The sequence below is a fragment of the Fundulus heteroclitus genome, chromosome 14 (genome assembly GCF_011125445.2).
Source record: "Fundulus heteroclitus isolate FHET01 chromosome 14, MU-UCD_Fhet_4.1, whole genome shotgun sequence".
Lineage (NCBI taxonomy): Eukaryota > Metazoa > Chordata > Actinopteri > Cyprinodontiformes > Fundulidae > Fundulus > Fundulus heteroclitus.
Genome location: NC_046374.1, coordinates 26,044,501 through 26,066,380, shown reverse-complemented (window position 1 = coordinate 26,066,380; position 21,880 = coordinate 26,044,501). Strand labels below are relative to the sequence as shown.

General features: G+C 41.3%; 1 protein-coding gene across 2 annotated transcripts in view; it reads right to left on the bottom strand.

The window, feature by feature from the left end:
• The window catches only part of tdrd7b (tudor domain containing 7 b), a 31,771-nt gene extending 10,059 nt beyond the window's left edge, over window positions 1-21,712 (bottom strand). The window contains exons 1-11 of one of the 2 annotated variants that reach the window (XM_036146621.1): window positions 21,446-21,712; window positions 19,350-19,553; window positions 18,916-19,060; window positions 11,018-11,231; window positions 6,605-6,687; window positions 5,625-5,833; window positions 3,333-3,671; window positions 2,940-3,241; window positions 2,669-2,861; window positions 2,476-2,587; window positions 10-212 (exon numbers count right to left, since the gene is read on the bottom strand). In XM_036146621.1, coding sequence (XP_036002514.1) covers window positions 10-212; window positions 2,476-2,587; window positions 2,669-2,861; window positions 2,940-3,241; window positions 3,333-3,671; window positions 5,625-5,833; window positions 6,605-6,687; window positions 11,018-11,231; window positions 18,916-19,060; window positions 19,350-19,553 — 2,004 coding nt within the window. In that variant the 5' untranslated portion in view covers window positions 21,446-21,712. Of the gene's footprint in view, window positions 1-9; window positions 213-2,475; window positions 2,588-2,668; window positions 2,862-2,939; window positions 3,242-3,332; window positions 3,672-5,624; window positions 5,834-6,604; window positions 6,688-11,017; window positions 11,232-18,915; window positions 19,061-19,349; window positions 19,554-21,445 lie in introns of those variants that run through there. The other variant, XM_036146622.1, reaches the window with a different exon arrangement.
• Between the last annotated feature and the right edge of the window lie 168 nt (window positions 21,713-21,880).

The window sequence follows — 21,880 nt, the reverse complement described above, 5'->3', positions numbered from 1 at the left end:
CTTCTCTACCTGCAGCGGACTTGCTAGTGTCTTGTCCTGTAGGGCTTTCAAGCAGGCGGCGTTGATGTTCACGTCGTCGTCCTGGGAGGTGTCGTACAGGACCACCAGCGGTGTGGGACCCCTTTCTAAGAGCTCAGCCAGGAGGATCCTCCCACTCGCCATCGTCTCAAACTTCTTCAGCACCGCGGGCTCTTGACAGAACGGCTCCAGGCCTGAACAGGAGAGTTAAAACCAATCTTACTTCCAACTTCTTTTTGTTTGCCGTCACACAGCTTTTTTTTTTTTTTTTTCTTACACTAGAACCACAATCTTCAATGTGGTTAATGCAGATTTATTGTCATTGACCAGGGGTCTACAACTCTAACCGTGCTTGCAAGATGAATTTTTCCAGCTTTAACCGTTTGTGTCCCCGAACCAAAAGCGGGTTTGGGCCAATCACGTTGCAGTAATGGGGTTTAAGGCGGGACATACTGCAGCCAAACTAACATAAACATGGAGGATGCACGTGTAGCTGCTGCCATCTCGTCTGTTTTGTAAGAATCCATGACTATTTTTCTTTGAAAGAAGAACAACAAGAAGAAGTACCTTCTTGTGGTTTCTCATGGAGCCTGCTGCTTACGTTTTAATTTGATACCGTGATTGGCTAAAAACAAACCTTTGGTTTTATTTCGCCCAATCAGCTTGGAGAGTTCTGCTATCAACGGAAGCAGTGGCAGATTGATAATGTGCAGAATGCTACACATTTGTAATATATCATTGTATGTTTCAATGACAATAAAGATGATATTACTATTATCAATCTGGCTGGCCAGGTTACTACAACTCGAGTCGTCTGGAGACATGTCTGTGCTCCAACAGGGCCGAGTTGAATGAATGGCTCATTACCAGGCCTCTGCAGAACTCGATGAAATGCTGATGAGGAAAAATCAGCCATCTGATTCACATGTGTTGGCGCTGGGATGCATCTAAAACAGCTGCTCTTTAGGATCAGAGCTGTAGACCCCTGTTTTAGACCAACACAATGTAGGGTATACTTGTGAAGTGGAAGAAAACGATACAGTTTATCAGATTATTTTTTTTTACAAATAAAAATCCAACAAGTGTGCCATGCATTTAAATTCAGCCCCACTGAGCTCATACGTTGTCGAACCGCCTATCACTGCAAGCACAGCTGCAAGCCTTCAAGAGTATGACTCCACCAGCTTTGTCCATGTGGAGGTTGACGTTCCTGCCCATTGATCTTAGCAATATAGTTTAGTCAGACTGGATGGATGGCATCAGTGAACATCAGTTTTTAAGTCATCCCACTGTTGTTTCTTAGTAACTCTTTGGTTTCGTGTAAAGTTTTGTGTAAAGAGTTTATTTTTGGTCTTAACAGACCACAACACCTTCTTCTAAATGTTCTCCACACGACCCGTGACAAACAGAGACGATCTTTTTCGAAACACCTCTACAAAGGCCAGAACTATGGATTTCACAACTAACAGGTGTACAGTGGAGAGATTCTCCCACCTGAGCTGTGGATCTCTGCAGCTCCTCCAGAGTTGCCATGGACCTCTTGGCTTGATTAAACCTCTCCTTGCCTGACCTCCCAGTCTAGGTGGACGCCCATGTTTTGGTTGGATTACAGTTGTGTTATATTTTTTAACCCTAACTCAGCACTCTGTGAGATGTCCAAAGCCTGGGACATGGTTTTATAATCTAACCCTATCTTAAACAGCTTCTCATCTTCATCCCTGATTTGTTGTACTCTTTGGTCTTTATGATGGTCTTTGTTGACTAATGTTCTCTGAGGCCTTCACAGAACAGCTGGATTTATACTAACACTAAATTACACACCGGTACCGAGGTAATTAAGTGGACTAGCTTTTAACTCGATCAGTCGTACATATAAATGGTAACGGCTTGTACTTATAGCGCTTTATCAAGTGTGACGACCCCAAAGTGCTTCACACTACCGTAAGTCATCCACACCCTGACGGTGGTGAGCTATGTTAGTAGCCACAGCTGCCCTGGAGCAGACTGGAGTCAAGAATAATTTTCTCCCCCTTCATAACTATTCACTTGTTGTTGGTCTTTCAAAATCCCCCCCAAACTACAATGTTTGTAGCTTTCAACATGGCTTCAAGTGTAAAAGTTCAATGGGCGTGAAGACTTTTGAGAGACACCCATACTAGAAAAAGGGAAGTAAAAGTAAGTCAAAATTTCTTGAAATGAATGTATTTTTCCTTGATTAAAGCAGGTAAATAAGACTATTTGCCAATGGAGTGAGTATTTTTACCCCTACAATAACATAATTAGACATCCTGCCCTTGAAATAAGATGATAGAGATGAATTGTTCCTATTTTAAGTGCAAAAATCTTATTCCATAGGCAAATAGTTTTATTTACCTGCTTAAATCAAGAAAAAAATCATTCATTTTAAGAAAATTTGACTTACTTTTACTTCCCTTTTTGCAGTGCACAATAACTCACCGGCTAGTTTACACTTGGTCGCCTGGAAAGGCAGCTTGAAAAACTTCTCATGCAGCTCCAACACTTTGGTTTGATTGATCACCTCTGAGAAGCCGTGATCCACATAATATACCTACAGATATAACGACAGAAGTTACTAATACTCCCTGTTTCCGTTGCTCATCTTTAGTTGTTTTTTTGTGTTTGAGTTTACCTTGACTTTATCAGACATGACCTCACATACTTGTGCCCTCAGGATCTCCTCCTCCTCCTCACCCCGGACTGCTACTAGTTGACCCGAGGATGGAGAAGATAGAGGCGCCTGTCGGCTTTGGTCTAACCCATAAAACACCCTCATCTCGTCCTCCAGGGAGTCCTGCGCCATTGAGTAACCCTCGCCAATGTACCTGGCAGAGGAGGAGAGGCGGACAGTGAGAGGTCCGTGATCCATGGGCTCCTAACAGGACAACCAGCTCGTCTCCCACCTCAGTATAACTTTGTTGGTGTTGGTGGCCTCCATCACCAGAACGGAGGGATACTCCTCTTTGGGGATCTGCAGAGGAGGCACTTCATGGTTACTGAGCCTCCTTCCCAGCTCAGTCCTCAGCTTCAGCTCCTCTTCGCTGGCGGACGAGCTCCTCCGGTTGCAGTTCTCATCCTCCCCGCCCCCGGCGCTGCTCCGCCTGTACAGGATGGCCCTCTTAGGGTTGTCGGGCATCGGGTAGTTGACGGTGCAAATGTCAGCGAGCAGGTCAAGGTTCTCCAGCACATGTCCGGGCAGCTTAGTCTTGTAAAACAAAAAGCGAAACCCAGACATATGATCGACATTTTCACCGGATAAGTAAAACAAAAGCGCGTTAAAACTGTGAGTCACCCACTTTGTAGGTGTCCTGGAAGAGCTTGGGCAGCGCATGGGCCCACAGGCCGCTGGAGTACTTCACCAGCAGCTCCTCCAGCTTCTGCTTCAGATCGGGGCTGAGGGCTGCAGGGGAGGAAGGCGGGCTGGGAGAGGAAGAGGAAGATGGCACGGACTGAGGGGACTGGGAGCCAGAGCGAGCCAGGCGATTGCTGGGGGGCCTCTTCTGGGCGGGGGAAGTTAGAGCTGGGGAGGTGCTGGAGCTCGAGTTAAGGGCCTGCGAGGGAATGGAGGCGTTGGTCTGCTCCTTGGCGGGGTAGAGGAGCAGCTCCGACGAGTTGCTGCTGCAGGTTTTCTCCACCTGGAAGAAAAATCTGTAAGTTTATCATCTTGTTACAATGCAGGTGGGAGCAAGGTGCAATGACCTGATTGGATAAGCTTACACATCCTTAAAGCAGGGGTCTGCAACCTTTACAATCCAGAGAGAGACACTTTTTTTTGCCTCAGTCCAGCTAAATAAAACTCGTTTAGAGCCGTAAATGATACATAACAGAAAAAAGTTTTCTATCTACTAAAGGAAACTTGTTATTTTCCTAAAGAACCACTATTTTATTTCTTTTTTGAGGGTTTTAAAATCAAGAAAAACAATATTTTCTTCAAACTATGTTAAAAAAAGCACTTAGTTTCCAACTTTATGACACGAAAAAGTAAACTAAAAAATATTACTGGTACTTTTTAGCATCAATCTGTTGTGGAGGTTCAATGCAATTATTCAAATAAATAAAACTGCTAATACATGCGTTGGTATTATATCTGTATTTAAAAACAAAAATATTTGTTTATCATTTTTGGGCAACGTTATTCAGAGCCATTGGGAAATCCAAAGAACCACTTGAGCTCTGGAGCTGCAGGGTTCAGCTCTGTGACCTTAAAGCCAAACTTTGTTAAAACTTTTGATTTTTGTTAGTCTTTGTTAGTCGGAGTCTATCAGCATCCCACATCATGACTTGGCTCATTATACCCTACAAAAGTTCTCCAAATGGATTTCTGTTAGAAACCAAATGTCAATTATCCTGTCATTTGTTGGTTTGAATGCTTGGAGTCATTTGAAAATAAAATCCCTCCTGATCTACAGCATTTTAGCAGAAACCGGAAGGCTTTGGGCCAAAACTGCTGCCACACTGTTTCACTGTGGGTATGGTGTTCATTTTGGTAAAATCCTTGAGAGGAATCAACCCGACCAGACAACACATAGAAGCAGAAATTGCCCATTCATTTTTGAACTAGTGCCCATTTATTGGTGGCACTAGTTGAGCAAGTAGCTCAAAAACTAAAATGATTGACAAAATTGGAGAAAAAACAAATAAAAAAATAGACTAAGTCTTTATTTTTCAGAAGTTAGCAAAAGAAAGAAGAAAGAAACTCTGGAAAATTAAATAATTTTCCATTATAATGTCTGTTTGTTCCAAACGTATTCAGAGTTAGAAAATCATTTAATCAACTTCAATTATTTTCCCACATATTTTCCCAGGTACTTTACATTCTCCTACGAAGGGATGTCGAGTGTAGTTTGTGTCTACAGTTACAGTCACACAGCAGCACGCGGCTGCAGGACTAGAGATGCACCGATCCGACACCTGGATCGGATATTGACTAATTAGCTGGATCCAGCATTTTTCATTAATGTCATACACAGCAATACAGCTACAGCGATCTAGTCACTTCAAGTCAATGCACCCGTTATGTCATCACGCAGAGCATGCAAAGCAGCTAGGGATGAGCAAACACAGGGCAACAGGGAGCGAGCGCCGGACCGAGCCAAGACTGCTGATTTAAACTCGATACGCCGACAAGTCGGACTGCAGCCTGCAGTATCTGCAAAGCCAAAATTGTGAGGGGTGGTGATACCGTTGACAAATTCAACACCAGAAACACTGCATACGGTTCGTTCATTCAACAGTAGTATCGGCTCGGTATCGGGTATCGGGTGATACGCTCAGCCCAGGCATCGTATCGGATTGGATCGGGGAAAAAAAGGATCGGTGCATCTCCATGCAGGACCAAAGAGGAAAACGGGGTGAAGAGAATCTGCTTACTCAGAGGGAATCTGTCGTTCTGTGTTACTAAAACTGTTTAACAGACGTATTACAAAAAACAAGCATCTAAATAGTTGTTTTGTTTCTGGACCTGCTGCAGTCCCAAAAATCTCACATTCAGCGTTCCAGTTCACCAAATGTCATGTTGCTTTTTTGCTAAAAAAAAAATAATATTTAAAACTTTCAAAGCACGTCACCAGGTCAGAATGGGTACATACGATGCATATGTGGGTCCAGCTCTCCAGGTCCTTGATGGCCTCTGAGGGCAGGTCCTGTTTGTACAGCTCTCTGTACATCTGAGGCAGTTTTGACACCCAGAAGCCATTGCTGTACTTGGCCAGAATCTCTCTGATGTGACTCTGGACCTGCTGGGGGTCGTAGGGCTTCCCTTTGCCCGAGCCAGCACTCTCGTTTAGATTCAGTGGAGCTGAAAGAAGAACGGCAGAGGAGAGAGGAAGGTGTTTCACGTCTACAGTCTGCGGCGGTGCAGTAAAAACGCCATTCCCATGATTTCTCACGTCACCTGTCATCTTATAGAGACGATGAATACATGTCAGGGAAAGGAAACAAAACATATGTGCTCCTGTTTGCAGGGCTTCATGGGGTTGTTTGTCTCTGCATTTATTTTCTTATTCTAGTAAATGATGTGCTCAAGCAAAGCTGCAAACATTTAGTAGATTGCATTCGTCCATGAAGTTAAAATGGATGACTGCGTACGTGTTTTCACTTTAAGGAAGCTGAATTGCTTCTTCGTCTACTCTGTATTTGCAAATCATTTGTTTAAATCTAAACCTTCTTTTTTCACCCAGTCAGCACTGATAGATTTCCTGTCAACACATTCTTAGCGTACTTCCTTACAGACCAGTGTCCCCTGCAGCAATGCTGCAGATCAAAGGTTCAGCTCATGCGGGGGGTTTCCCAGATGGGTTTAAAGACCCGGCCGACACCACCGTCTGTTTCCTTGGGGCAGACAAGGCCATCAACAGGATCACAATTTCACTGAGCATGGATTCACTACTTTTGGTTGTTTGATTTTCCAACAATAAAATAAATATCACAGACATGTCCAATATTTAAAGAAAAATCTAATTTTTTTTTGCATTTGCTTCACTGTTATATAAAACTGTAAAATATAAGTTTGCATTTTAGTGTTGCATTGACTGAAGGGTTGTAGTCTGGAAAACGTATCATTACTCACGACCAGTCTGTTGTGGATTTCTGGAAAGGTGAGTGTGCACCTCCTTCTGAAACCGCGTCGGGAGGGTCATCCTCTTGTCTGGTCTGTCCAGAGGGAGCCAAACAGAGAAGTACAATTACCCAATGTATGTTTTATAAAGTAAAACACAAAAACAAAAATAAAACCAAACGTTTGCTAAAGCTCCTTATGGGTTATTCTTTTTAATCCATGAGTTAGAGCAGCGGCCTTCAAACTAGGGTCCCTGGACCCCGGGGGGTCCACGAACCACAGGTTGGGGGTCCGTGAAACGCATGTTGTCGGGCCTGAAGAGGCACTGCTGAGGATGCGTCTGGGTTGAGCTGAGTAACACAATGGACAAATATTTAACTCCATCCACTTCATTACATTCATTACATTCATTACAGTAAAAGCCAGATCAGCTAAAATTAGGAAGTACGACAACAGTTACATCGAGTTTGGATTTATCTAGAATGAAGATCTAATCTCTACCAAATCTCTAATATTAGGTGTATTCATATACATTTTTTAGAACATACATAATTCATAATGTATTTAACGGTACAAAAGGCTGTTTAAAAAAATACTATCAGCATGAGGAACCTATAGAAGTTCTTGGAAAAACTTTACCACTGCTAAGGGGTCCCTGGGCACAAACAGTTTGAGAACCCCTGTTTTAAAGGAATGTTGAACATTATACCCTGTAAATTTACTGTGTTTCAAAGGAAATAGCAAAATAATGCTCTGACATATCCTCAGCATGCCTTTCATAGTGTAGCGTACACAATGTGATCACCAGCTAAGCCAGACTCTCCCAGTTTATAAAGACCTTGAAAATGTAAAGGCCTCCAACATCATATACACCACACATCTGCTCCGCTGCAGCAGAACCAATCTAGGTGTGACTTATATTCCGCAGCATCCACTCATCCATTATCGATACCCACCTATCTGTGTAGGGTTGCAGGGTGGTTTAACTAATAAAATCGCTTAAGCACAAGTGTGTTGTGAATCTTCACTGTTTTGCTAATAAGCATGGATGTCTTATAGCGCTGTCCACACGTCCCGGTCACTATTTTGACAATTTACTGCACATTTGTTGAATTCCTGGTTTTGTGTCCAAAACCGTCTGTGTGGCGCCCTACTCAGGTTTGAGTGTCTTGCATTTAGTTCTTGATCATTATTGGCTGAAAGGCTTTTGTGACGTCACCCAGAGTAGCTAAAGGTGGTAGATCTGCCACTGAGGGGTTTAAAAGTGTCTCCGTCTCATACACATCTGTGGCAAGTTGGAGTTTCAATAGAGAATTTTCTTCGATCCCTCTATTGATTATCGGGTTAGCGATGTATTAGCTTAGCATTCAGTAGTTTATTTAGCATTTATTTATATTTTTCTAGTAGCCCAGCCCTCACCCATTGCATGTTTCCTGGCCCACCAGGCACCGCCTCCTTTAGGCTCATTTGTCAAATATGAGATTGGGCGGAGTAAGGCTCTGGTCCGGAGGAGAGTTATAGGGACACAAGAGTAGGATTTGATTGAGGTTGTATTAGCATTATAAATCTTAACATAATCTATAGATCTATAGAGCTTACCATGAAGATTAGCCACATTTATATAGTTCAAGTCCTAAAAAAAAAAGCAAATTTTCTCTTCCATGGATTTGTAGAGTATTTAGTGGGTTGTTTAGGACGAAATGCATCAGAATCTGACAACATAAAAGGACACATCTTTAATTTTTTGTCTAAATTTACCCAGAACTCCGCTTTTGGCCCACTGGGCTGTGGTTTCCAAATTTACCACATTCACATACGAACACAAATGAAGATGACGTTGACCTGTCCCCAGAACGATCTACAGGGATACAGAGAGATATGCTGATTCACTCTGTGCCGGTTTAGAAGAGTTAATCTACCAGAGAATAGAGGAGGGATTAAAGAGGGCTCATGTCCCCCCTGAGCTGGACTCGTGTCCCCTGCCAGTGCTCTGGGACTCCCATCCCGGTGCCCCTGTGTGCAGCAATGGCTCAGCAACACAATGGAGACAGTGGACAGATCTCACTGTTTTTTTTTTTGTTTTTTTTTTAAGTGGATGGATGTTAGCGGGTGAACCAGTTACTGAGTCAAGATGAATCATTCTGTTCAAGTAATGTCAGCAGATTATATCTATTCTTTTTGAGAGTAAATCATACAGATGGTGATGGAAAGACTGATGAATAAACTTTGAGAAATAGAATAAATGCTGATCGGGGGGGGGGGCACAATAATATAAGCTTAATCACTTTAGAGTTCAACCATGTTTCTTTTTTATACCCAGACAAAACAGCAAAAAACAGGGCGAATTAGTTTATCATTAGAGACATGAGCTCTGACCCTGTTATCTATTGCTACACTGGGATCTACAAATCCTTCTGCGAGTTTGTTGGATTACATCTCATCAACCTGTTTGGTAGTAAAGAAATTAGTCAGTCATCGCACGCTAATTGCTCAGAATTGTAATTATCCTACAGGGAGTGAAATCTTCAATCCTAAATTTAAATCTGAAACCCCTGAATTTTTTTCCCAGGGATTATGGGCTGATAGTCTCCCTCTGTACTCCAGTACTCCAGTGCAGGGGTTCCCAAAGTTGGGGTTTGGATCCCACTAGGGGTTGCGAGACACATCTTGCGAGATGATCTGATGTTGATGTGCTTAAAATATTTAGTATTTAAAAGATTTAGTATGGGAAACTGATACTAAAGTATAACTTCACTAAATGCTCAATATTCCTCATTTTAAAGCAGGGGGAAGGCTGCTCTTTTTGTAAAAGTTCCATTATTATGACTTTATTCTCATATCCCACCTGTTATAAGGGGGTCACCAGTCTCTGGCACCGTTATTTTGGGAGTCACAGACTGAAAGGTTTAGGAACCCCTGCACTAGTGGACTCTCATGCTGGTGTATGGAGTCTGGAAACAGATGCCAGATTTTCCTTCATTGGGTTCTCCAGCCCTCCATACTCCTTCTTCATCTTTACCATTTCAGCCAGGTAATCATAATCAAAACACAGAGTTTAGTCGCTCAGCTTGATCCTTTCTTTTTACCCGTGCTTCTCTCAGCACGTTCTCCTACCTTCCCAGCACCTACATCTAATAGTAAACTCTAGGAAGTAGACAATAATGGCTCTTGGTGGAGCTTCAGCCTTGCTGTGTCTTCAGCTCCAGATCCCGTGTTAGAGGCAGCTGAGTTCAGAGGAGTTTCTCAATAAACTGCAGAATTTCCCTTTTCTTCCTCTGTTGTATCGAAGACACGTGTTATTTCTTCTGGCCTGGGACTCCAGTTCCTTCTGTTTTTGCTGCAGGTCTTTGCCTTGGTCCAGGCAGATGTAGATCTCCTCGTTCACCTCTGTTGCCCACCGCTCAGCCTGGTCTACTGGACTCTCCATCTCCACAACTCTCGCTGCCAGACTGACTCACCCCCTTCAGGTTTTCTTTTCACTTATCTCTGACATTATTGCTGTGGGGTTCGTGTTTCCACTGGCAGTAGCTTGAGATGCTTCAGGTTTGCTAGCTTTCGCTGTCAAGTTACTTTTATGGTGCAGTTTTGGCCTTTTTCCTTGTGCTTCATGGTCTTTAGGGAATCTTCTCCCACTCTTTAAGACCACTAGGTGTGGGTTATCATTTTATCCAGTTTTCCAGTGGGAATAAAAGTTAGAATTTAAAGGCCTTAGCTATAATCTTCAAAACGTTCCCTTTCCTGCTGTTGAATCTTAATGGGTTAAACCAAGGTGGTAAAACAGATGGCTGATGCAGATGGAAGATTTTAGTTTTTAATTAAGGAAAAATATTACAGAAAAGTTCAAATCCTACAATTGAAAATGTTAAGTACAACACAAAGTCTTCGTCTTTTAATAAACACACCACTGACATTCTCCTTAATTTCATAGTAACATCTATCCAATGACATTTAATTACTCTTAATGCAGACTTTGGTGCATTAAAATATTCTTCTAATTTAATTATTAAAATTGGCTAATTACAGCATTTTACCCAAATACTGTTCTTATATTGCTAGACCATAAATGATAAAGTTTGTTATTGCTAAAGAGTCAAATTAAATTATTCAAAATCATTTGCAAACTGGATGACCATCTTTTAATACGACAAATGAGCAAAATTCTTTTTCTTTTACCTTTGGATCTACGATGATTTATACATTGATTTCCTACAGAAAATCGGACTAATTCATCTAATTAGGATATTTTGTAGCGCATCATTTTTTGCTTGGTTTAAAAGAATGTGTTAATTTTTTGGCCCTCGAGTTCCTTTGATTTGAATATTTTGGCCCATGTAGCGAAAAGGTTTGGACAGCTCTGGGTTAAACCAACAGATAAACGGTCTGAAAAGCCATTAAAATAAGTCAAACTAACCAGGTGTCACTCACTTGTCTGCAGGGAGGTTCCCTCTGTTGTTGGCTGGGTTGTGATTGGAGAGTTTGATGGGATGCCCTCCAGTCCTGCCCTCTGAAAGGCCATCCCTCAAGTCTCTAATCTGTCTGAAGTCTCCATGTCCAGCCCCGCGGCCGCCGCCTCCTCCTCCTCCTCTTCCTCTGCCTCGACCTCGGTGGTTTGGCTGCCTCAGAGAGGTTTGGGGCTTAGCTGATAAGAAAAAATGCCACAAAAACAGCGAGCGACTCAGCAAAATCTGATGGGGAGTCAGGACATTTGTCTGTGTGGTGCTTTCAGAGACGCTGGAGAAAAAAATGTTGTGATAGATATGATCAGAAACCAAAAACAAGCTGCTGCTAGCCCACAAACATCTGGAGGAATTCAGTCAACTCTTGTATTGGGAGTAACTCCTATAGCTTACCTGCATACCTAGAACACGAACCAAACACGGAGAAGCAGCATGCTCCACTTATCTGGAACAAACTTCCAGAAAACTGTAAAAGTGCTGAAAGCCTGAGTTCTTTTTAATCAAGATTAAAAACACATTTGTTTAAAATTGCCTTTGCATGTTCCAGTTAAACTGTTTTACTGTTTTTAATGTTCTTTTTGTTTCTACATTCTATCCCTACTTGCTTTTATTCCTATATTTTAATCATGTAAAGCACTTTGCATTGTCTCTGTACTGAATTGTGCTATATACATAAATTTGCCTTGCCTTGCCTTGCCTAGCTGTGAAATAGAAAATAGAAAAATTACAAAGATTAAAAAAACATAAATAGTTGCTTAGAATTTTCTCCCTGTCATTCAAGGATGCTTTCAGGGTTTGGTTACTGTTTTATTTAATATTTTTATCACCTCATTACACGCTTTTTAAGAATCTGTCCTTAGGATTCTTGCCCAGTTCACAAGAGATGACCTTAACGTCTTTCTTGATGACCTGTAAATGCGTTCAACGTTGAAAGTGTTTCCATATAAAGATCTTCATAGCCAGCAGTAATGTATCCTTGTTTACGCTAAAACCTGACAGGACATACGCATGACCTGGAAAAGTCCCGTTTTTACATGTTTTTCTGGGCTAAATTGAGAAAAGAACCGTCTAACCTGAAAGATATGGTCATGAAATGGATGTCCAGAATTTGGAGGGTAGCTTTTTGGATGCATCTGCAGCTGAAGAGTATACCTTCAATTGTACATTATCTTTGTTAAATAAACTAAAAAGGTAAACTAAAATTTCTCATGGATTCGCAAAGTTTTTTTTGTTACGCTGCTTCTTTGCTAATTCTCAGTCCTTGTTCCTGACCGTGGTGCAGATGGTGAGAGATGCGTCATCATTGAAGGTTTTAACAGCTCTTTGGGGGGCACCAGGTCAATTCATCCCTTCATCAATTAACACCTGCGCAGAGCCATTTGCGTTAAGCTTCATCTATTTTGTGCCTATCTCATACCACTGTACCATACAGAGGGAAGTCCTAGACGCGGCTGTCCAGGCTTCAAACACAAACTTTGACACCTCAGCTGCATGTTTTCCCCCCTTCTCTCTCCTCCTGTTTCCAGCCTAATAACTGTCAATAAAGGCTGCTAGTATGGAGGACCAAGTCTTCCATATCTAAAAATAAATACAAAAAAAATAAATGCTCAATAAATAAATAAGCATACAATTAATTGCCACCAAATGAATACATGTAGGTAGAAATTAAATTATACAGTGAGACATAAATGTATATATCTCTTTTAATTAGCTTATTTATTTATTCGCCTTTGTAATAATTACCTTATTTATTTATTGTGCGTTATAATCTTCAACTTTATTTATTAATTACTTATATTTTTTAAGTATTTATTTATGTGCATGTTATAATATTTTTGTCTGTTTTATTCTTCCTTTGTATTTTTTTACCCTATATATTTCTGTGATGCTATTTATTTCTGCCTGTCGTTTTTACATTTCTGCCTGTCCTTTTTACATTTCTGTATGCATTTCTGCCTCGTTATGCAAATGAGGAGGGGCTGTGTCAAAAGGAATAAAAGAATAAGCTAATTAAAAGAGATATATACATTTATGTCTCACTGTATAATTTAATTTCTACCTACATTTATTAATTTGGTGGCAATTAATTGTATGCTTATTTATTTATTGAGCATTTATTTATTTATGTATTTATTTTTAGATATGGAAGACTCGGTCCTCCATATACTAGTGCCACACAATCTAAACCAATTATTCCTCTTGGTGAATAATACAGAATAGAACAAGATTTACTGTCATTGTTGCACACAATGAAAAACAGTTCAACAGCTCTTGTTTGGCAGTTGGAATATAACACATCTTTATTCACTAAAGATTATCCACCCATTGTCTTCTGGTAATCTGAGATCGGGTCATGGGGACAACAGGTCCAGCAGAGAAACTCAGGGGGCATCCTGAAGTTGTGCTTTCAGCCAAGTGGACTAAAATAAGACTGTGTCTATTGCTATAAGCTACAGGCACCAGGAGACTGCGCCTCACAGCATGTGACTGCTGAAACTATAAGGCCTAGGCCTCCTGGCTCATCTACCTCTTTTACCCGCGGAAATCTTTCCTCAGCTTTTGCAAGAGAAAAGCTGATGTTCTCAGGAAGCCTAAGGAAACCCTTCAGATCCCCCCTCCACAGAGGGGATCTGAAATGCAGCATACTGGAGATCCGGGGAGAACTCATCCCAGCCGGGATTCAAAAGGAGAGTGAGAGCCGCTCTCTCTGAGCCGGCTCCAGCTTCTTCCAACCGGATTGCCCAAAGTCAACCGAACGGACACAGAGGCAGAGGGTCGACAGAGTTTTGCAGGAAAAGTTCGTATAGGATGCAGTCATTTAAATGGTTTACTTTTAATGTGTTTTTACTGCTTTGATTTAAAGTTTGACTCGGGTTAAAACCGGGAGCTGACAAGCTAGGCCTCCTGCTAGCAGTCAAACAAAGCTATGTTGATGTTTACGGTTATGACAAACTTTATTTCCATAAGGGTATTGTACCCCAATGGGACATTAATGTTTGTGTTGTCCGGTTCACTAGTTACACCAAAATATAGCTTAAAAATCCTTTAGTTTACGTTGCCTGCTGGTGGTGGTCAGAGGGCCGCTGTGGCTAACACAGCTCACCACAGTTCTCACCCAGCTCTGCACAAGTACAAGTCATTTACCATTTACCATAGATGAGGTCCGAATGCCCGCTAGCATTAGCCGCTATTAGCCTCTCTAATAACTTGCTAACACCCTAGTTAAACATAACTACGGTTTGTTCAAACATAATGCTTGTTTTCATTTCGCTCTTCCATCGTCAGATAGTCCTAGGAGCGTTAGTACAGCTTTAATAGGAACATTAATGTCAAGTTAATAGTGTTTTGTGTAATTTAAGATTAACTCCTCAGGCTAATGGCAACACGGCCAGAATGTGTCACATAATTTCCCGTCAATCTTTTGCCTACAGCAATCTCTAGATTCTTAATTGAGTAATTGAGTTTATCAATAGTAATTGATAAATAATTACATTAAAGAAATCAAATGTCTTAAAGGTTATTGATTTTTATTTAGCAAATCATTCTTTAAAATGTTCTTTCCTCAAGCAACGTTTCATCTAACTTGGATTTGCACTGGGAATGGGTTGAAACAGATACCAAAAGTTTTTTCTAAATTAGTTAAGCTAATTTAACCTTCTTCCATATTATTATATAAGGAGGTTAAATTATTATTCTTTTGATAATGGTGTGCAGAATTTGCTGTTAAAAGAACGCCAGTGATCAAGTCATCCTTTCAACTAATGTCCTAATATCATCTGTTGGGCTGATATTCACCTAACAGACTGAGAGTTATTTAATAAACATTAAATAACTTAATAATAACTCCGTAATGCTTTGTAGGGTGGCAGGGAAACGTTTCAGCCGTGTTTGAGAACCTAGCACGGATTTTAAAAAGAGGACGACACCGAACCGGGTTTGCGCTCAAAGCTTTCAGAAATGTGTCAAATGTTGCCCGTCTACCGCGGCGTTCACTAATAATCCACGCAAGTTGAATTATCATTTTTCTCCCTGTGTGACCTTTTTCTAATTTGTGAAACCCTGCGGGGGAGATCCGCACTTAATTACTTAACTGTGTTTTTATTTTCTGTGTACATTTGTTGGCGAGAAGAAAATACAAAACTTGACAGCATATTGAATGCATTTAATCAAAGGAGCCACACAAACATAGCAGGAAGTAGCCAGCCATTAAGTCTCTTACATCAGCCATGACATCACATTTCTGTTGCATGGCATCACTCCCACTGTTTCACTCTTCCTCCTGCTGTTGCTTTTATACCTATAGGGCTGAGCAATATATCAAGATTTTGTTGAGGTTCTTTAAAAGAGATACAAGATGAGTATATCTTTTATATCGAGATGGTCTTTGTTGCGTTATAATATTACTTTTATGTATTCCAGTAGGTTCTTTTTCAGCTGTTTCTCATATTTATCTACAGTTGTTTGTTTAAAAATGTTCCCCTGAGACATTTGGGATAAAGCTTTGACTCAGAGATGAATTTTTACGATTACTTTATGAAAAGAAAAACATCTCGAGATAATTATTGTATATCGGCGTTCAGCCTGAAGATATCGAGGTAGTATTTTTGGTCCACGCCGCCCGGCCCTACCTATACCCACTCGTTCTTCAGTCCATGAATCTTCCAGAACTTTCTCATGCCTCAGCATCCAGTCTGCTTTTGTCCCCACCGGCTGCTTTTCATGGCACCAGTGGCAGCGAGACAAAAACCGACCGACAGCCTTAGTCAGCAGACAGTTTCTGCTCCAGCCCCCTGAGTCGACACACACACGCTAATGCATAATGCAGGAACGAGCTGACATCCACATGCAGATATAAGTAAGGACAGCCGCTCACAGCCACTGAGAGCGAACGCCACATCACCTTGCCAGCGTGGACTCGCGGCTCCCGGTCTGTCTCTGCCTGAATGTCAATAGCCCCGGCAGTGAGGGGAGGATGGGAGGGAGCGCGGAGGAGGGCTTGATTTGTGTATGGGCTTCTCCTCGCCTGCGGCTAAAGCTGCATCGCCCCGCTCCAAGTCCCTCCTTTCCTGTCACCCGGTCCACCTCCTCAGCGTTTCTCGTTCTCCGTTCACCTCAAACACATCGCTGCCTTGTCCCCTTCTCTCTCTCTCTCTCTCTCTCTCTGGTTCTCCCTCCCCACCTCCCACTCCCTCCTCTGACTCCAAGAATATTCTGCAGCATCACCGTCTAGCAGAAGTGCAAAAATCATTTGTCTGCAGGTTTCTGTGTGGTAAAAAAAAAGTGACATGCACCTGTATCACAGTTATTTCTGGGTAATTTAAGCTAAAAGAGGAAAAGGTAAACGGCTCATTAATGTTTGTATGAGCTGCTGTCTTTGTACACCTGATGCACAAATGCCTAAAATACCTGAGAGTCGACGCTATAAGAGTAAAAAGAGGCCAGTCGTTCGTCTTCTGTCTGTGAGGCTGCAACGCAAAGAAGCCTCTGCAGCCACCAGACTTTAAGCCTATATTTTCACATTCATTAACCTACTGAGGCATTCGTTTTATTTAGCTACGACCCATTCCAATGCATTTTATTGAGATTTTATGTGACAGACCACAGTATTAATGATTTTCACCTGTTTATTTTTATTTATTTATTTGCAAATAATCATGAAAAGTGTTTGTTTTCCTCCCTCTTTTCCTTTGATAACCCTGAACACATTCCAGTGCATCCCACTGCCGAGTTGGTCGTTTAGGCTCTGTCGTTCTGAGAAGGTCTCGGATGTTTGCTGGTCAGACATCATCATCATCCCATCATCTAAAACAGTGGCCCTCAAATGTTTTCTGTTACATCCCCCTTAGAAGAAGGACATTTTCTAAATATTTCGTATTATTGCATTAAAGCTGTGGTTCTGAAGATTACCCAGAATCCCTTATAAAATTTATAACATATATATGGGTTCACTTATAAAATATAACAATGGTTTCTAGCAACTAGAGTGTTTCAACATTGCCACACTTCTTTAACTATATAATATAAACAATATAAATGGCTTTGAGTTTGACTCGTACCTGAACTATGAACCTCATGTGGCAAAAATAATATCAACCCATTAATACTGAAGACAAACCTCAGTTACATTAAGTTTTGTACTATTTTAGGAGTTTATTAATAGTATTCATCATAACACTGACCGCAGCGACAGGCCAAACAGCAGGGGGTGCTGTTGTCACAACTAGAAAGCCTGTATTTTCTGGACAAAAAAGAACACGAATGTTATTGCGCCCCACCTTTATATTTTAAAACAGTGCGCAATTCTTCGGTATTTTTGAGCAACGTTATTAAGAGCCACACCTGACCCAAACTGACATGACAGGTAGGAGAGCACTGATCAAAGAAGCAGCCAACAAGGCCATGATAACTGAGGAGGAACTGTAGAGATCCACTGATTACGCAGGAGAATCCGTCAACAAGGTCCCGATGAGTCGCTCGTTACAAAGGTCTGGGCTTTGTGGAAAAAAGCCACAACAAGTCCTGTTTGCCAAAAACCACGTGGGCATACATTAAAGTCTCACAAGAACGACATTTAACTGGTGAGACTATCATTTATATTCTATAGGTTTATATACTCTATATAAATTGACTTTTTTCAGTCTTTGCAATTTAATTAATAATCTAATTTATATATAATACAATCAGAGAAATCCATTATGTCCTCAATTCAAAAACAGGGCAAGCTTATTTGTATAACATCAAAGTTATTTGCATGCTCTTTGGTTTTTGGCTTCATTGAGTCTGAGTCCTGATCTCTTCTGTGTTTTCTGCATCACGCTAGGAGAACATTTTTGACCCATTCCCTTATAGATATCAGGTGACTGACTGACTCAGTGTGTGTAATAATCTGTGGTCACCTGGTGATATGGAGATATAACAGTTTGTGTCATTACCATATATGTGGTATGATCTGAGCTAAGGGGAGTGCCTAGCTATTGAATAAAAGTGAGCCGAGGACAGCGCCTTGAAGATCCCCAGGTGTGATCTTTGTTTGGTCACAACAGTGTGCCATTTGCAGCAGTGTTAGTGATTTAAATGCACCAACGTAACATTTTTCTGCCACTTACAGTAAATATACTAGACTGAAGTACTGAAGAATAGTTGTAGTTGTTGCTCCTCTGCAAATACAAGCAGAGCCTGATTGTCTCTAAAGCTATTCACAAAGGTTATTAACCATGCTTCACAGGTTGGAGGTTAACGTCAAACAGTGCAGCTGTCAGTGTATATGTTCAGTGCCCTTGACTTATCTATATTTTCTTGCTATTAAATTTTGTATATTTACAAGTAGTGTTGCACTGATACCGATACCAGTATCGGACGGGGCCCCGATCCAGCACTAAAATCGTGGTATCGGTATCGGCAAGTGCCAACAAGTAGGGCACCAATACCATTTTGATGTTTGTATGTCACTTGAACGCAGCCTTCTCTCTCCCGACTAGTATTATTCATGTTATATAAGTTCATGAAAGTTGCACTATTTTGGCATTTGAGAGCCAAAACTCAGGATTTAAAAAGAGATTATTCGATTATTAATGTAATTTTACTGTCTTACTGTTGCACTACTATTATACATGTTATAATTTTCATGAATATTTTGGCCTTTGAGAGCCAAAAGTTTATTCAACTATTGTCACCCATTCCAGGTAGGCAATAAAAAGTTCTACTACCCTAAGTAGTATGCAGTTCTTCATATACACACACATCAATTTCAAACACACGGTATCGTTATCGGCCAATACTGCACAGCCAGGTATCGGGTATCGGTATCGGGGCCAAAAAATGGCATCGCCGCAACACTAATTACAAGTTTGGTTGGTAAGATCTCACCGTTAAGGACTAGAGGGACAGCTGGTTTAACTCTCATCTGGGTGTTAACCGTGTGCTGGCGGCCTTTTTTCTTGGAGCTTCGCTGTCGGGCCACCATCTTGGCTGTATGCGCGGCCTCCCTGGCTCCAGAGGAAAAATAAACCATCTGGAAAGACAGATGTAAATGTTGACAGGCTACTCTCCAGTGTTTTAACGAGGCGGGGTGAAGGAAACCAAGCGTGTTCAGCCTAAGCAATTTCTAGCGAACTGAACAGCATCGTTGTTTAGAGAACATTTAAAAAAAACAACAACTGAGAATCTAATTCTAACAATGTTCTAACAAAATGTTTTTCTTCTAAAATGCAAGGTCAACCTTCGTTTCATGTCATTTTAGTCACATGTACTCATGCTCGTCACACATTCCTTGATGAATCCCACATTGTGGTGACGCTCACCTCTCCGGAGCCTCTCCTCTCCATGCGAACGGAGGACGTGTTGGCTAACAGGCCCTCCAGCTGGTTGTGTCCCATCTGCTGGTGTGGGATCTGCTCTCCAGTCAGCTCCTTGTACTCCGACTGCAGGCGGGACAGGGACACGCCACCTCTGTTGGCCTGGACGATGGCCTGCAGCGTCCTTTTCACCAACTCCACTTCAGCCATCTGGGTTGGAGAAAAAAAAGAAAAGAAAAACAGAAATGAAGAAAACAGGGCACTAAATACAAAACATTTAAGATTCAAGACTCCATCAGAATGTAAAAATGTTTGATGACAAAGTTATTTTATTGATTGACTTATTTACTTACACTTAAGAATGTGAAAATGAAGCACACTGAGTGAGTTCTTGCTCCAGAATGAAAGTGAAGTCATACAGCGCCACGTTTATTGGCATTTTGCATGAAGTCTTTTGGAAAAACAAACAAACACAAAAACTGGCCTTCAAAATAAACACAAGGGTCCACGCCCGGCCATGTTTTTTTCCCCAGTTCCTTTTGATTTAGGAGCTTTAATATGTTATCTGGGTGAACATACAGGCGATTGTGCGTCACTTTTTTTTTTCATGGAGTTTTTTTTTTTTCTGACTTATGAAGATCAACACACATCTGACACGGCTCGCTTGGATCACATGTTCTCTGGTATTTTCCATTTTTGATGTGGCTGAGAGAAACTGACCTCAATTTATAAAAAAAAAAAAAAAACAATAAATAAATAAATAAAATCCATTTCATAGTAAAAAAAAATGTTGACGCACTATATAACTTTAGAGAACCGCTCTTCCTGTGATTGTATTGTATGATATTAATATTGAATTGGGATTGGCTGTTCCACCCATATATGTCAATTTAAAACAAAACATATATATATATATATATATATATATATATATATATATATATATATATATATATATATATATATATATATATATATATATATATATATATAAATATAGATATATATATAGATATATATATAGATAGATAGATAGATAGATAGATAGATAGATAGATAGATAGATAGATAGATAGATTAATTTTCTTTTTCTTATCTGTCTATCTATCTATATAGATATATATATATATCTATATAGATAGATAGATAGGTATATGAAATGAGTATGACAACGTAATTGTCATACAGAAGGTATGTTTTCTTTTTCTTAACTTGCTTCTTTCATAGTGTATGGGTAACTGATATCCAGATATAAAAACAAAACCTTACTTTCAGTTTTAATATTGTTTCTTGCTTTGTCTAGACCTACAGCAGACAATTGAAAAAAACAAAACAAATGTAAGACATTTGCAGAGATCGTTCAGCACACTTTCCTCTCTCCACTTGCAGCTCGGACAGAAGCATCTAAACTGTGCAGAACATGGGGGGGGACACGCCCTGACAGGGCCGGACCCACGTTCAACCGGACGGCTCTGGACAGACAGGAAACTTCGTGACAAGCGTGAATCAGGGGGAGATAAACTACAAAAAACACGGCAAACCGCGCAGCGTGCAGGTGATACTTCATGACAGGGGTGAATAGCGCAGGTATGCAGCGCGCCGTCTCCTTGTATTTATCGCCTGTAGGTGCGGGACAGCTGACGTAACGCTGCCGCTCCAGCTCCGCACCCTCCATAAGAGACAACGCTGCTTTTCCTTTAGTTTCTCTAATATTTTATTGTTGTCAGATCAAATAACCCCCTAAAATGCCTTCTGCCGGATAGAACCGACAGCTCCAGGACTCGACCCAGCACACTGTCCTGTTTCGGTATCGTTTCCTCGCGCTGCTTGAGTCCAATCTTCCAGCTTTGTGAAATCACCAGACCGGAAGCACAGACAGACAACCCTTCAGAATAAAAGCACACAAAAGTCTCCGACTTGAGTTAAAATGCTATACTGAAAAACCCTGACCGGAAGTCACACCCTTGCGTCTCAGCTAGCTTTTCCACGCATCTCAGGATCATAATACACGAAGTAGAAACCTAACTAAACTTTTGTCACCCGTCGGGGACTTGAAAAAAAGTTAAGATAATAGTGGATAACAGCGACAGCAGCTTCCAGACCTTGCTGAGAAGAGACGCGGCGGTGAAGTCTGGAACCGGTCCGCTCGCCTGTCAGAGGTGTCACCGGCGCCACGGGGCTGAGCTGCGGCCGACCGGGGCTCGGTGTCCCGTGTGACTGCCAAGCCGGCACCCGGTCCGGGAGCAGCCTCCTTTCCGCCGCCTGATTGGTCGCCTGCGCGATGGGGCCTTTGCTTAATTACAGCGCTATTGTTTCCAGAAGCTGCGACACAAGGCAGAGGAATTCACGTTATGCACACACTATATGCTGGTTTCTCCCACACAGCAGAGGAACGAAGAATACCCCCCCCCCCCAAAAAAAGAATAAAACAAAACAAACAAAAACAGCATATAAATATAAACAAAAACAAACTAAAATTCCAGTGTATATACATATATTCACATTCAGCACTCACTATATGCTGGTTTCTCCCAAAC